The sequence below is a fragment of the Trachinotus anak genome, unplaced genomic scaffold (genome assembly GCF_046630095.1).
Source record: "Trachinotus anak isolate AG129_WGS33_773 ecotype Australia unplaced genomic scaffold, CSIRO_AGI_Tana_v1 ptg000003l, whole genome shotgun sequence".
Taxonomy (NCBI): domain Eukaryota; kingdom Metazoa; phylum Chordata; class Actinopteri; order Carangiformes; family Carangidae; genus Trachinotus; species Trachinotus anak.
In genome coordinates this window covers 8812130-8827543 of record NW_027273854.1, presented here as the reverse complement: position 1 = coordinate 8827543, position 15414 = coordinate 8812130, and the positions used below count along the sequence as shown (strand labels likewise).

Below are 15414 nucleotides of genomic sequence, written 5' to 3'. Positions count from 1 at the left end.
CTGGATGATGAGTAAAAAGGCAAGGTTAATTCTAACTCTTGTGTGGACACTTATTGTGTTGGTGAATTGTGCAGCAATACCAGCATCTGCTTCCTTCCACTACCTTTTTTATTTCTACTTGACTAACTTGCTGCACCCCATCCTTTTTTCTTTCTCAAACCATGTCAGCAATGTCAGAACTAAGTTTTCAAAAGTAACACCAACTTAACAAAAGCAAAGCAATTAAGAAAAAAAATTAAAACCTCTCAAGATATTATTTTTTTACAATATTGCAAAGCTACCAGTATGCTCAGAACATCTTTAAACATAATATAATAAATAATAAAATAATAAATAAATAATATAGATAAACATCTTTGTCCATTATATATTATTACTTTACAACATGTCAGAGGGACATATTGTACTTAAACTGACATCGTAAGAGCGCTTGTACTGTACCGGAAGACATTACAGGATGGCTACTTGTCCTACTTTGTTTTGGACTAGATATTTTTCTGGGCAACTAAATAAATTAATCATCAGAAAGAAAATGACAGGATTCAGGATAGTGATGACAATCATCATCTTTATTGAAAAGTTAAAGAGCCCCCAACAATTAGTTCATATTTTATGAACTCTGTTGAAAGTCATCAACTGGATGGCGACTCTTACTCAGCAGCCTCAGACTAAAAAAGGAGGGGAAAATCAATTAGCAATAGCAAATAATCAAATTTAGGAATCAAGTTACCTATTAGGTTATGTTCTCTTTTTATATGGAAATTCATACATGAAACACGTGGAGCACTATAAAAGATGTGGTATTAATTTATACTATCTTCAGTGACAATGCACAGCATCAAATTATTTTACTTACTGATTTAAAATGTCAACACACTTGGAACTGTGGACATTTATATGATCTATGACAAAGTTGTCTTTCATTTATCTTGATAATCAAGAACCTCATTGGACGAAAGTGCCAGATAGTAAATTCCATGAAATATGATCACATGACTTACCTTTCCAACATCACGGCTCTTGAGTCTCAATTTGTTAACCTGGGACTCAGCAATGTCAGCACGTTCCTGAGCTTCTTCCATCTCATGCTGAACCTTTCTTAGTCTGGACAGGTGGGTGTTTGCCTGCTCCTCCTATTAAGGGTTGAGAGTCACAACATGTTGTATTTGTTTAAATATTTAATCTATGGTTTTTATGTCATTATTGATTTGTGCTACTCCCCATGTGTACTATAATCACAAAGCATTTGACTTACAGCTTCCTCAGCCTGTCTCTTGTAAGACTTGACTTTGAGCTGCAGCTTGTCCACCAAATCCTGGAGTCTGTGCACATTCTTCTTGTCCTCCTCGGTCTGTACAGATAAAGTATTATACAGTGAGTGATGAAGAAGAGAGAATTAAAGAGAAGCACAGGTAGTTTTTCAGTAGGAATTACCTGGTAGGTCAGCTCCTTCACTCTCCTCTCATACTTGCGGACACCTTTAACGGCATCAGCTCCACGTCTTTGCTCAGCTTCAACTTCAGCTTCCAGCTCCCGCACCTTTTAAGTATGATAAATAATTATTTACAAAAGATTAAGTAGACTTATTTCATGCAGTGAAAATTTGATGTACCTTCAAAGATGGTCTATTGTAAGATTTTATATACAGATCATACCCTGGACTCCAGTTTCTGGAGCTGCTTCTTGCCACCCTTCATGGCGAGGTTCTCAGCCTCGTCCAGACGATGCTGCAGGTCCTTGACTGTGACCTCCAGGTTCTTCTTCATCCTCTCCAGGTGAGCACTAGTGTCCTGCTCCTTCTTCAGCTCCTCAGCCATCATGGCAGCCTGAAATGATAAATGGTCTCGAATTCCACTTTCATCTGAAAAAACGTAACATCACTTATTGAACACATAAAGATGACCACATTAAGCAGTTTTTGGGATGTAACTCACATCAGTGATGGCCTTTTTGGCCTTCTCCTCAGCATTTCTTGCTTCTTGAATAGAATCATCCACTTCACCCTGAACTTGCACAAGGTCAGCTTCCAGCTTCTTCTTGGTGTTTATAAGACTGGTGTTCTGAATGTTTCAGAAATATCATGTTTAATATAATTTATATAATGTATTTTCAAGAACACTACTTTCCTTTGAATGAATGGAAACAAACCTGAGAGTGAAGCAGTCCAACACGCTCACTAGCATCAACCAACTCCTGCTCAGCCACTTTGCGTCCTCTCTCTGTCTGCTCCAGAGCAGCTCTCAGCTCCTCAATCTCAGCTATCATCAAGCCATTTCTGCGCTCCACCATGGCCACCTGCTCCTTCATGTCTTCCTGTCCTCTGACAGCATCATCAAGATGCAGCTGGGCATCCTGACAAGAACAGGAAAAAAACCAATGAGCTTTCAAGTATTTTTTTGTACGTGTTTGTTTTAATTAGATGATCATATAGTCCTTACCTTAAGCTGTCCCTGGACATTCCTCAGTTGTTTCTGGGCCTCAGCAGCCTGCCTGTTGGCATGGCTGAGCTGAATCTCCATCTCATTCAGGTCTCCCTCCATCTTCTTCTTGACTCTCAGGGCATCATTTCTGCTCCTGACCTCAGCATCAAGAGTGCTCTGCATGGAGTCCATCACCCTCTGGCTGTTCCTCTTGATCTGCTCCATCTCCTCATCCTTCTCTGCCAGTTTCCTGTCAACCTCACCTTTGACCTGGTTGAGCTCAAGCTGAACACGGAGAATCTTGGCCTCCTCATGCTCCAGTGTGCCCTTGGAGTAACACCAACAATTAAAAGCTAATAGCTCGTACTAGTTTCATTGAAATATATTAACACATCTAAAGCTAAAAATACTAGCTGTAAGCCGACCCCTTTTCCATGAGATGTTTTTCTTAAATTTCTTCTCAGAGAATGATTAAAACATATCAGCATTTCATTTCATTTGATAAAACTCAGACATGAAAATGGAAAAAATAAAATAATTTTCAGTATTTGTGTCTTTTGTAGTTTGACTAGCCTAACTGAAGAACTTAGTCACTGCTGGATAGTTTTTATAACTCCTTCCTGTCAACCCCTGATGTTGTTGTACCTCAGCTTCCTCCAGTGCTGACTGAATCTCAGTCTTCTCAGTCTCCACAGTCTTCTTGGCTTTCTCCAGCTCATGAATGCTCTTTCCAGTCTCACCAATCTGTTCAGTCAGGTCCGAGATCTCCTCTACAGAGAAAAACGATACAAAATAAAACATAATACACTTATAACAGCTGGTATGTAATTGGTTTTATTTTCACTAACAGTAAGTATAAAAGTTAACATACGCTGCAGATTCTTGTTCTCTCTCTTCAAGGTCTCCAAGTGATCCAGAGCCTCCTCATAAGAGTTCTTCATCTTGAAGAGTTCAGTGCTGAGAGAGCGAGCCTCCTTCTGGGCTCCTTCAAGCTCTGCCTGGCCCTCCTCATACTTCTGTTTCCATTCTGCCAGGACCTAAAATTATGTAGACAAGTAAAAATGATGTGTCTTATTTGAATAAACATGGTTTTGCTTTCTTTGTAACATTTATGTACCTTATCAAAGTTCCTCTGCTTCTTGTCAAGGTTGGCAGCCAGAGCATTAGCTCTCTCCACATCAATCATGAGGTCCTCCACCTCACCCTGCAGCCTCTGCTTGGTTTTCTCCAAAGAGGCACACTTAGAGTTCACAGCCTCAATGGATTCCTCAGCATCCTGCAGACGCTGGGCAAGCTTCTTCCTATCATGAAAAAGAACTTACTTGGTTTAGTTGGATAAAAAGTTTGCAAAAACTGATTTATTAATGAAAAAGTAGAAAGGTTTCATGTACTTGGCCTCCTCCAGCTCCTCAGTGCGCTGGATAGCATCAGTCTCATATTTGCTTCTCCACTGAGCCACCTCACTGTTGGCCTTGGACATTCCTCGCTGCAACTCAGCCTTGGCCTCCTGCTCCTCCTCAAACTGCTCTCTGAGCAGATCACAGTCATGGCGAGCTGACTGGACAGCGTGGGCCAGGGCATTCTTGGCCTGTTGAACATGACAAAAGATTTTTAACTCACTAATGAAGCAGAAATAAGTAAGTACTTTTTAAAGTTCAAACATGTTGATTTAGTTATTTTGTTGCCTGGGGTACCAGCAAAATAAGTTTCTTGGTACCTTCCACAAGATGCTTGTTTAATTGTTCTTTAATTAATGTCATATTGTAATACCTTTATTTCTTCCTCAACGTGTCTCTTGAGCTCCTCAACCTGCTGAGTGAAAGCCTGCTTGCCCCTGGTCAGCTGGGAAACAAGAGCTTCTTTCTCCTCAAGCTGGCGAGAAAATTCACCTGAAGGGCAATGTATAAATGAATTTAAATAAGAACTGATTAACAAACAGACCAGTTTTTATTTAAGGTGACCCACCATTCTCTGTCTGCAGTCTTGCCCTCTGTGCATTAATGTCATTCAGCTGGCGAACATTCTCATCATTTTTTGCTTTGAGCTCACTCAGCTGGTCCTCAAGAGTCCTGCACATTTTCTCCAAGTTGCCCTGTCAAACATAAATGTGCTATATTAAAAAAACATGTATTTTTTCTCTCCCCAATATCACCTGGGATTGGTTCCAGCACCACCGTAACCCTCAAAGGGATAAGAGGTATAGCTAATGGATGGATTGATGATCATACCATAACAACACAAACACATATTGTTTTTCAATAGATGTTCTAACTACCATCATCTGAAACTGTTTATATGTTAATATCTTGAAACCAAAGGGTGGAGAGATAAAACCTTTACTTATAAACAAACCACTCACCTTTGCTTTGGCGACAGCCTCCATGTTGCTGCTGACATCATCAATCTCCATCTTGTACTCGCTCTTCTCCTTCTCCAGCTTCTGCTTGACACGCTGGAGGTTGTCGATCTGCTCTCCCAGCTCTGCAACACTGTCGGCCTGCTTCTTGCGAAGAGTTGCTGCAGTAGCTTCATGCTGCAGGGTTGACTCTTCAAGGTCACGACGCAGCTTCTGGAACTCAGCCTCACGCTTCTTGTTCATCTCAATCTGAGCGGCTGTTGCTCCACCAGCTTCCTCAAGCCTCTCGCTGATCTCCTCAAGCTCCCTGGAGAGATCAGCCCTCTGCTTCTCAACCTTTGCCCGAGCAGCCCTCTCAGCCTCAATCTCCTCCTCCAGCTCCTCAATGCGAGCCTAGATTTGATGGTAGTAACACCAGGAAGGCTTATTGACTAGAACATATTTTTTTGATCCACTGAGTTTACAGTTAATTTGTAATAAGGTTACCTGGAGTTCCTTGATCTTCTTCTGGAGCTGAGCACCCAAGGACTGTTCATCCTCAATCTTGCTGAGGAGCTGACTGATCTCAAAGTCCTTCCTGAAATAGGAAAACAAGTGCATCTTCAGTGTTATCGTTATTGTTCTGACTCACCTTTTTTGTGGTGATTAGTGATGGAAGCAAAAAAAAAAAAGCCACAGTTAACTAATGAGTCTCGAGCCATGGTAGCGGCTGTGTGAGGCCGTGTTTTGGCACAACTGTGCTTGCATGCTCACGATGAAATTACTAATATGCTAATGTTTAGCAGGTGTGTATATACATATATATATATATATATATATATATATATATATATATATATACATATATATAATACCATATTTGCTGTTTTAGTCTAAAGCTTCAGTAGGCAATCATTTTATTGTCTTATTTGCTGAATCTGTCTCTATAATCTGACAGTGCGATTTGCAAAAATCCACCACTCCCGGTTCAATACCACCAATCAGACCCAGGGGGAATGTTGGCTGACTGTCAATCACAGCTTGTGCACATGCTGCAGACAGATTTGCCACCCCTACCCACCCTGAGCACACTGCCAGTTGCACCAACTACATGGCTCTCACAAGCAGCTGAGGGGATGTACTCTTCCTCTGAGGCCTGTGCCTCGGTCTCAAAACTCTATCCACATCAACAGATAAAAATGTTACATTCATCAAAGTGCCAGTGAGTAAAACGCTGCAATGAATGCTAACTGTTACTTATAGGTAAACAAGCTGTACTTTCAGATACCTTGCAACCTTACTTTTATCCCAAAGTTGACTTTTGCTAAATGAACAGAAACTATCAGTAACAGTCTCACCTAAATTATAAAGTCGATATTTAACATTATCTGAGAGTAGAATAACCTAGTTTTACTTCCGTGTGTTCCATACTTTCTGGCGTGTCTCTTTGCTGTGGATACTGCGCTTGTGCACCCGAGCTAAGATGCATGCACGCTCTCTGGCATGCACTACCTCCTCTTTAGTCAGGAGACAGATTTGGATCTCGGCGAAAAGTGTGGGAGGGACCTGAAACTTGTGTCTGTTCAAATTACCATAAAAAAAAAACAAAAAACAACCTACTTCTTTATTTTCTCATCAGATTGCTGCTTGTCATTCTCCAGATCCATTATGGATTCCTGGGCCAGTTTCAGATCTCCCTCCAGCTTCCTCTTTGCTCTCTCAAGGTCCATGCGGAGCTTCTTCTCTTGTTCCAGTGATCCCTCAAGCTATGAAATAACATTTGTAAATGATAATTGATTTGTTGCATTTAAAAGACATTTATACCATGATTCTTGTCATTACTGGGCAAAACGACAAAGTCAATACAGTTGTTAACTTACATCGTCCACTTGCTGTTCCAGCTTTGTCTTGGCCTTGGTCAGAGTGTTGACTTTGTCTTCCTCTGCCTGGAGATCATCCAGTGTTTGCTGGTGGGCCTCTTGGAGCGCTTTCTTCTCCTTGGTTAACTTGGCAATGGCCTCATCTTGAGATGCCATCTCCTCTGTGAGGTTTTTCACCTGAAATTACATGATAGGTGCATTACCTCCACAACTTTATATTTTTATAACCTATGTTTAAGACCTGACCATATATTTTCTAATTTCTTTATGAATATATCATTTGAACCTTATTTTCTGTGGCGTGTTTCTCCTTCTCCACTTTAGCCAAGGTGAGCTCCAAGTCATCAATGTCCTTCTTCAGCTCAGAGCATTCATCCTCCAGCTTCCTCTTCTTGGCAGTCAGCTCAGCATTGATTTCCTCTTCATCCTCCAGTCTCTCAGTTGTCTCTTTGAGTTTGGCCTCGAGCTGGATCTTGCTCTTAATGAGCCCTTCACACCTTTCCTCAGCATCAGAGAGATTTTCAACTTCCTATAGTGTTTTGAACATACAATACTTTGATATTAATATTCATTTAGTTAATGTATAATTTTGGCTTAGTGCAGAGACAATCAGAAGATGAGAATAGAATAGATCTTTGGTAAAGCATGTACACAATGCATATGCTGCATTTGGTCTACCTGTATCTCCATGGATCTGATCTAAATTCCTACATAAGACATTTATACTACTATATTAGTGCTAAATCAAGAACTTATCTGTGTGTATATAATATTGCATTTACCGCAGCTACTTGCAGTTGCAAGTCATTCTTCTCCTGCAGCAGGGAAACCATCTTCTCCTCCAGTTCCTTCTTCTTGGCCAGGGCAGTAGCCAGGTCTGATTTCATCTTGTCATAGTTTTCCTTCATCTGTTGTAGCTCCTTCTCAGTCTCTGCACTCTTCAGAAGAGGCTTGATCTTGAAGTACAGTTTCAACCATGGCCAGTTTTTCACATTCATGAATGAACGGATGTTGTACTGGATGGTAAAGATGGATTCTCTGGAAAAATAATTGCAGATAATGTCTCATTTTTACTGCAATGTGATTTCATGGAAATTCTAAGGATAACTATTTAAAAACTTTTTCTATATAATTGGGCAGTACAATTTTGAGCATTTTATGAAAACAGTACCTCCTCTCCATCATCTTAACAAACTCCTTCCTCATGACGTATCCTCTGCAGAGAGCTTGAGTCATGGTCACCAGCTCAGCCAGTTTCTCATCTCTCATCTCCTCCAGGGCACCCAGTAGACCAGCTTTGAAGAACACCTATGTTGTCAAAACAATCAAGTATCAGTAAATGTGGATACTACTGGACATATTCACAACAGATGAAATTGATCTTGTCCTTAGAAATGTACCTTTGTGTGTCCAAACTTGTACTGAGTGTGGTCCACATCAATGGATCCCAGCAGTTTCTCTGAAGCTTTCTTGTTGTCAATGAACTGTCCCTCAGGGATGACACTGGCATTCAGAACTTTGTATCTACAAAAGATAATGATGGTTTTACTTTGGTTTATTTTAGCTTGTAATTTGACTTTCTTCATGGTAATGCTTCAAGTAAAATCTCTTTTTATTTGTTCAGTATAAACTGAAAATTATTATCACCTTTGCTTAAAGTCACCATAGAGGATTCTGCTGGGGAAGCCCTTTCTGCAGATTCTGATGCCTTCCAGCACACCATTACACCTCAGTTGGTGGATAACCAAGTGGTTCTCCATGAGACCTGGACATTGGAAACATGTTTTGGTTAAAATATTTACCTCTGTTACTGGGTTATTAAGTTACTCAAAATGCAGAAAGGTGGATTACAAGCATTTTACCTGGGGTCTTTGTTTCATTGGGAATCAGACAGCGCACAAAGTGAGGATGAGTGCTCCTCAAGTTGGTCATCAGCTTGCCCAAGTTCTCCTATGGATCAGCAATATAAGACAGATATCAGATATCAGATATCAGTCAACATTATTTCAAGATGTGAGTTTTTATTGTTATCCAGTGATGAAATAATACATACTCTGAAAAGAGCAGACACAGTCTGGAAGGAACCACCCTTCTTCTTCTTCTTGCCACCACCAGAGGCCTCTGTATTGCAAAACATTAAATTTTATGAATGAACCCAGAATAAATAAAACTGTTGTAATTGTTGTTCGTAGTTCTAACAGACATTTTTACCTATAACTGCAAACTTAATGCACCTTTTGCAGTAACTTTCTAGTAAACTGTAAATACTCAGATGTCAAAGCTTAGAAAAACACAATATCTACTTCATCCATGTTCTTTTCTATCATGTATCATTAATAGGATAGAAAATAACTTTGAAATTTTAAGTTGAGAATATGGGGCAGTTCTTATACTACAGTAAATTGATTGCAGTATACAGTTTTTATGGATGATCCATACCATCTATGTGTAATATTGGAGTTTCTGATTACTGTGCCTCATTTTTTTTCTCACCTTCAGCTCCTGCATGAGCTGCATAAAGGAAGGCCAGCAGTTTGTTTGAAGACTTCTGGTACAGTTGAACAACGGAGTTGTTCAGGGGGTCCTTGTTCTTGTCCAGCCAGCCATTGATATTGTAGTCCACTGTACCAGCATAGTGAACCAGGGAGAAGTGAGCCTCAGCCTTGCCCTTTGCAGGCTTGGGCTTCTCAAAGGCCTTGCTCTTGCCAAGATGCTGATCATGCAGCTTGTTCTTGAAAGTTGTGTCAGAGGCCTTAGGGAACATGCACTCCTCTTCAAGGATGGAGAAGATGCCCATTGGCTGAGAAGAATTTACATTTCATTTTAAATATTAAACCGTGGAAGCATCAATTTGCACATGAAAAAATGAATAACGTCTACTTGAGAGGCCACTCACCTTCTCAATAAGCTCAATGCAGGCAGCCAAGTCCATACCAAAGTCAATGAACTCCCATTCAATGCCTTCTTTCTTGTACTCCTCTTGCTCCAGGACAAACATGTGGTGGTTGAAAAACTGTTGCAGTTTCTCGTTGGTGAAGTTGATGCAGAGTTGCTCCAAGCTGTTGAACTATAATTACAATCAGACATTTAATTTCATTTCAGCAGTTAATAATTCCAATTTCAAAATTTTGTACTTTCAAACTTTCAAATTGTTAAGATGCTTTCAAACTCACATCAAAGATCTCAAATCCAGCGATATCCAACACTCCAATGAAGTATGATCTCGCCTGCTTTGTGTCCAGCATCTCATTGATACGAATGACCATCCACAAGAACATTTTCTCATAGATAGACTTGCACAGAGCCATAACAGAATTGTGGACCTGGAAACAAAATTTTGAAAACCTTCCTTAGTTTTTAAACTAGTCATGGATATTTGTAGATGTTTCACATTTCCTCCATTTTTGTACCTGTGGAACGGTCTGACCTTTGGTCACCATCTCATTTCCGACTTTGACTCTGGGGTAGCACAGAGCTTTCAGCATATCAGCTGAGTTCAGGCCCAACAGGTAGGCGATTTTGTCAGCCACTGATTGAAAAACAAATCTTTAGCTTCAGTGAATTGTGACATGTTTAGAGTTATGTGTTACACTCATGGAAGATATGTTAGAAGACATCATTATCAAATTTACCCTCAGTGCCATCAGGTTCAGCCTGCTCCTCACGCTGCTTCTGCTTGAATTTCATGTTACCATGATGCATCACAGCACCAGTCAGCTTGTAGATGCCCATTTTCTCCTCAGCAGTGAAGCCCAAGATGTCAATTGCAGTCTGCAATGTAGATGAAGTCAAATTTTTAGTATTTCAAAACATTTCCCTCAGTATGCTATCTGTTACAGTAAACTGTCCCCTTACATCTGTTGCAATGAACTCCTCCACATCATCAATGCTTTTGACACTGATTTCACCCTGACTGATCATTGGATAGTCATAGGGGTTGGTGGTGATCAGAAGAGCCTCTGCAAAAAATTAGAATAAATTTACGAATAAGTCCTCCTGTCTCAATTTGACTCATAAATTCCCTTTTCCATGTTTTTTTATACCTAGGAGCTCAGGCTTGTGGCCAGTCATCAGTTGATAGAAGATATGGTAGCTCCTCTCAGCAGACAACTGGAAGGTTACACGTGACTTCTCCAGCAGATCTTTGTTGAAGAAATCAAAGACATGACAAAGACAATTTCATGTATAACATCATTCAACAAATGTGTCTTAAATGTCTTCCAAACTAGCATCATACCAAAGTGCAATACAAACACAGGTGACTGAACAAAATGTAAAAATCGACTTACATGTTTCAATATCTGCTGAGGCCAGTTTGCCACTAGTTCCGAAGTGAATTCTGATGAATTTACCCTAAACATGTCAAATTTAGATAATCACAATTCTTGATAAGGAACTCAAAAAACTAATGTTTATTTATATGATTTTTACTCACAAAACGAGAGGAGTTGTCATTCCTGATAGTCTTGGCATTACCATAAGCCTCCAACAGAGGGTTGGCTGCAATGATTTGATCTTCCAGTGAACCCTACAAAGATATATTATAATATATTTTGTAGATTGCTTACGATCCATAAACTGATAATTCTGTTTCTCAGTAAAGGCAACTATTTTACCTGCATCTTGCCAGGTGTTGATTCAGCCTTCTTAGCTCCAGCCATTGCAATTGTAGCAAAGTACTGGATGACACGCTTGGTGTTGACGGTCTTTCCTGCACCGGATTCTCCACTGGGGGAAGAGAAGGACATCTTGAGTTTTTTTTTTTGTTTATTTGTTTTTTTCATTATCTGTAAATTTCCTATATTATTATTTAGTTATTTGTATATTACTCACGTGATGAGGATAGACTGGTTCTCACGATCTGAAATGAAAAAAAATCCATTTCGTAACATTAAATACCACATATGGTTGTAATAGAGTCAAATTAGATGTCACATCTGCTGTCTCGTTTATTGTGATATGTGTCCTCCTTAAATAAAATATCTTACCAGTGAGCATGAACTGATAGGCATTGTCAGAGATGGAGAAGATATGGGGTGGAGCTTCAATTCTCTTCTTACCCCTGTATGCCACAACAACCTGAGCATCGTATACAGGAAGCCACTTGTAGGGGTTCACAACGACACAGAACAGGCCGGAGTAGGTCTGGAAAAGAGAAAAAAAGTGCACTCTAAAAGTCAGTGCTTCTGCATTTGACATTTACAGAAACTTTTAAAATTTGAAATTTAAAGAAACCACCACCAGAAAAAGCTTGTTTATTGTTGATTTCAGTCTGATCTAAGTGTTAAGTTACACACTTACGTAGATCATCCATGATGCATAACGGTCTTTGAGGTTGTACAGCACACAAGGCTCATTGAGGTGGGTCATCATGGCCATATCCTCAATTTTGTCAAACTTTGGAGGATTCCTGGGATCGATTTCATTCTCTTTTACTGTGACTGTCTGAATATAAAATAGAGTTAATAGGTTTTTTTAATTTTATCAGTTAGATTACCGGTACATACATTTTCACAGTTCGGGTCTGTAAATGAAACAGGTGGACAAAATATATTTTTATTATAGTATTTCAACTTGCATAATTACTCATATACCTTTCCTCCGTCTGTCTCAACTGTGGCTTTGCCACCCTCTTTCTTCACAAGTTTACCCTTGACGTACATCTCATCAGGATCAATCACAAAGTAGGCAGTTTTGGCATCAAATGGAGTGTTCTGAGCCTCAAGTCTCTCCCTCTCAGGCTTCCGGAGGTAAACGGCCGCAGGGCCATACTGCTCCATCTCCGCGTCTGTGCTCATGATTGCACTTTAGATGATACTGAAAAGGTGAAAGTCCAAAAGAGTCCACAATGATTTTAAATGATTTTGGTAGTGTTTGTCTTAATATTATGGAGGTTGTGATATTGCAGGCATGTGTTACCTTAGTATCCCAACTGATTTGCACAGATCTGTTGTTATCCAAGGATGCTTTTAAAGAGAGATTGACATGGTTATTTAAGAGGACACAAAATTAAGGTATTTTACAAAGCCTATCATTCACATTACTTAAATTTTAACATATTTTTGGAGGCTTTTTTGACTCAATAAGCCTTTACAATTAACTCTGTTTTATTAGTAACTATACTACTAGAAAGAATGTTTTCATAGCCTCATCAGTGAATCCAAAGTGTGTTTATCTTACAAAGAACATCAGATCATAGATTCAAGGTAAAGCTTTTCTGCGCTAACTATTAAGAGTAACTGCAAAATTATTTTAACATCTCTGTAAGTAACACTTTTGATTAATGATATTTTCCCTAAAAGATTGCTTGATATGAAAACCATAACAAAGAGTCAGATAGATAACAGAATCACATGATATTAATGAAATATTAAGTAAAAGCACACAAAGTACTAACCTGTTTAGGATGCCTGTCAGTTCTCAGAGGAGTCTGAAGCTACTTCTTTTATAGAGGCTGGAACTGCCTGGTCAGCAGCAGTCTGCCTCTCGATTTGGTCAAGCATCCCTGTCATCTCAAGTCTCATCTTGTTACATTGCAGGTTTAATTGCCTTTTTTTGTGCCTAAGACATAACATTGCTTGACTTTTAAAATGGCAATAAAACAATAAAATGGAAAAATGTTATATCACTCCAGCAAGTTGGGATCAGAATTTTAATATAATTTTAATAGGACCAAAAATTAGAAGGTAAAAACAAGTGAATAGAAGCTAGCTTCAAATTGCATTATTGCATGAGGCACTGTACATTTCTTTATGTCATCATTTATGTATGGTGTGCAATAACATTAAAATGTATCTAACTTTGCAAATAAATATTTGAAATAATCTATTATGGGACTTGTGCCTTGACTTCCCTTTTTGAACCGATAAACTATTTGCTCTTAGTAAGATACACTCAAATGTCATTGGTATTGAGTGTCAGAGTTTCAGCTTGTCAACATTTCAGATCTTTGAAATACAGTAAAACTGAGTATCATAAAGATCTTTTTGAGTATCTCCAATATCAGTAAAATAGCACTCACACACTATACATTAACCTTGAAGAGAAAGCCATGTTATTATTTTCATGCGATGTGTTTTATAGAGAAGCACTGGATTTAACTTTCTTTCTGCTTATACAATGTAAGTGTGATGGTAATGTACAAAGTGTGTCCCAAAACATTTGCTGTGCAATACATACCCTGGTTTTTTGAACCACTAATTTGGTCCAATAAATAATTTACTCAGATAAATTTAGATTCTGACTTACTTGAAAGGGATTTCATCATTTTATAATGAGATGTTGTCTCTACTTACCCTTGCAATTAAACATGTTCATAGCCAGGAATGGAACTTAATTTTGGAGAAGCACCCAAGTGGTGCTGGTATACAGTTGCAGGCCTCTGGCACATCTCATATTCCTCTAGTAAAATTGAATGTAAGCCCTTCCCATTAAGTTCAAGTGGTATCACACCTTGCCTTAAAAGGACAAGAAAGATGTTTGCCAACCAGGCTGAGATAAGACCTATATTAAGGCCTCCTTGGATATCAAAGCTCTTTATCCTCGTGCCACATTTGATTCTAAGGATGTTGCTGTTATGAACACTCAGTGTCAGTGACACTTCAGTAGTTAAAACTATGTAACTCTGGTTTTCATACATTGTTGCCATTGGCCCCCGAAATAAAATCACCTACAAAAATCTGAAAACAACTGACAACTGTCCATATGCCTTTTGGAAGTATTAACATTTAATTACACGATAATACACTTTACATTCAACCTTATAACTGTAAACCTGACTTAACAAAGTTTTAGAAATTGACCATAGCATTTATTTACATATTTGCATTACTTGCAGCAGCACACTTGCACTATTCACAGTTTGTTTATTCAGTTTATGAAAACAAATATAAAATGACAACTCATATATGCTCATAATATAGACAAACATTTCACCCTTGCAGTAAAACATTAGGGACTGAGTCATTATGCTAAATTATATAAATATTGTGAGCTCATTTATTAGAAAAAACAGGCCATGATTAATATTTCACACTCTGTTATGTGTTCATAAGGGCACTGGAAAAAGTGGGGTAAAAAATATTGTTTTTCAAGTGATTATAATGTAATTACATATGTTATATTTTGTAGTTCTTTCAGGTTCATATAGTGCTATTGTGGCTTAAATACAATGGCTGTCATTTGAGCCACAATAACTTGCCGCTTAGTTTTGCATTGTGCACATTTCAGCTGAACCAGCATTTCTTTTGTGCAGTAAGAGAAGCAGTCACTAGCAGAGCTTACCATGACTTAAAGACAAATATGTAGCTTATTTCTGATTAGAGGTAGAAGATTCAGATTGTGGAATTCTGCTGCACTCCAGGTTATCGCTTTTTCTAACAGTGAAAACTACAGTTATTCCAGTCTCAGGTGTATGGTATACAGGACACTATGAGAACTTTCTCTTCAACAACATGTTCCCAAGCCAGTCATTATTACAATGTTAACATATAAATGAATGCATATGCAGTAGTGAAAAAAATACTGTATGTTGTGGAATTATGATGTCAGCAGGCAAACTCCAGCAGGCATACTCTCCATGAATGATGGTTCATTTTTCCTGACACAACATGATTTAAGAGAGAGCTATTGTAAATGCACACTTTAGACATTTGATCCGCGATCCATTTTGTGATAATAGACTATTAAAAACAGTCTGTCGCTTACTGAGCATCAGTTCCGGACTACAAACATTCCGTCTTTTGTAGTTTTTATCCAGTGCTACGTGCTTGCGTAGTCT

General features: G+C 38.8%; 1 protein-coding gene across 1 annotated transcript; it reads right to left on the bottom strand.

Moving 5' to 3' along the window:
• Window positions 1-548: 548 nt before the first annotated feature.
• Window positions 549-12609, bottom strand: LOC139614649 (myosin heavy chain, fast skeletal muscle-like). The gene is made up of 40 exons (XM_071472091.1): window positions 12555-12609; window positions 12230-12452; window positions 11937-12080; window positions 11624-11780; window positions 11469-11496; window positions 11252-11363; window positions 11071-11163; window positions 10925-10988; window positions 10679-10777; window positions 10491-10594; window positions 10268-10406; window positions 10046-10164; window positions 9809-9958; window positions 9532-9702; window positions 9129-9435; window positions 8689-8756; window positions 8498-8585; window positions 8283-8400; window positions 8036-8159; window positions 7807-7943; window positions 7418-7673; window positions 6922-7164; window positions 6636-6812; window positions 6376-6521; window positions 5263-5353; window positions 4780-5169; window positions 4386-4512; window positions 4191-4309; window positions 3812-4008; window positions 3538-3721; window positions 3292-3457; window positions 3066-3190; window positions 2439-2747; window positions 2149-2352; window positions 1935-2060; window positions 1656-1826; window positions 1435-1539; window positions 1256-1351; window positions 1002-1133; window positions 549-668 (listed from the first exon to the last, which is right to left on the bottom strand). Exons 2-40 carry the CDS (start codon window positions 12431-12433, stop codon window positions 651-653), a joined length of 5808 nt encoding a protein of 1935 aa, XP_071328192.1. The 5' UTR covers window positions 12434-12452; window positions 12555-12609; the 3' UTR covers window positions 549-650.
• Between the last annotated feature and the right edge of the window lie 2805 nt (window positions 12610-15414).

Excerpts from the sequence above, each read along its gene's own strand:
- LOC139614649 (XM_071472091.1), bottom strand. The coding sequence starts at position 12,433 with ATGAGCACAGACGCGGAGATGGAGCAGTATGGCCCTGCGGCCGTTTAC. Across the intron at positions 12,081-12,229 it reads TTGAGACAGACGGAGGAAAG|ACAGTCACAGTAAAAGAGAA; the intron begins GTATATGAGTAA and ends TTTTATATTCAG. Across the intron at positions 8,160-8,282 it reads TATGGTGACTTTAAGCAAAG|ATACAAAGTTCTGAATGCCA; the intron begins GTGATAATAATT and ends TATCTTTTGTAG.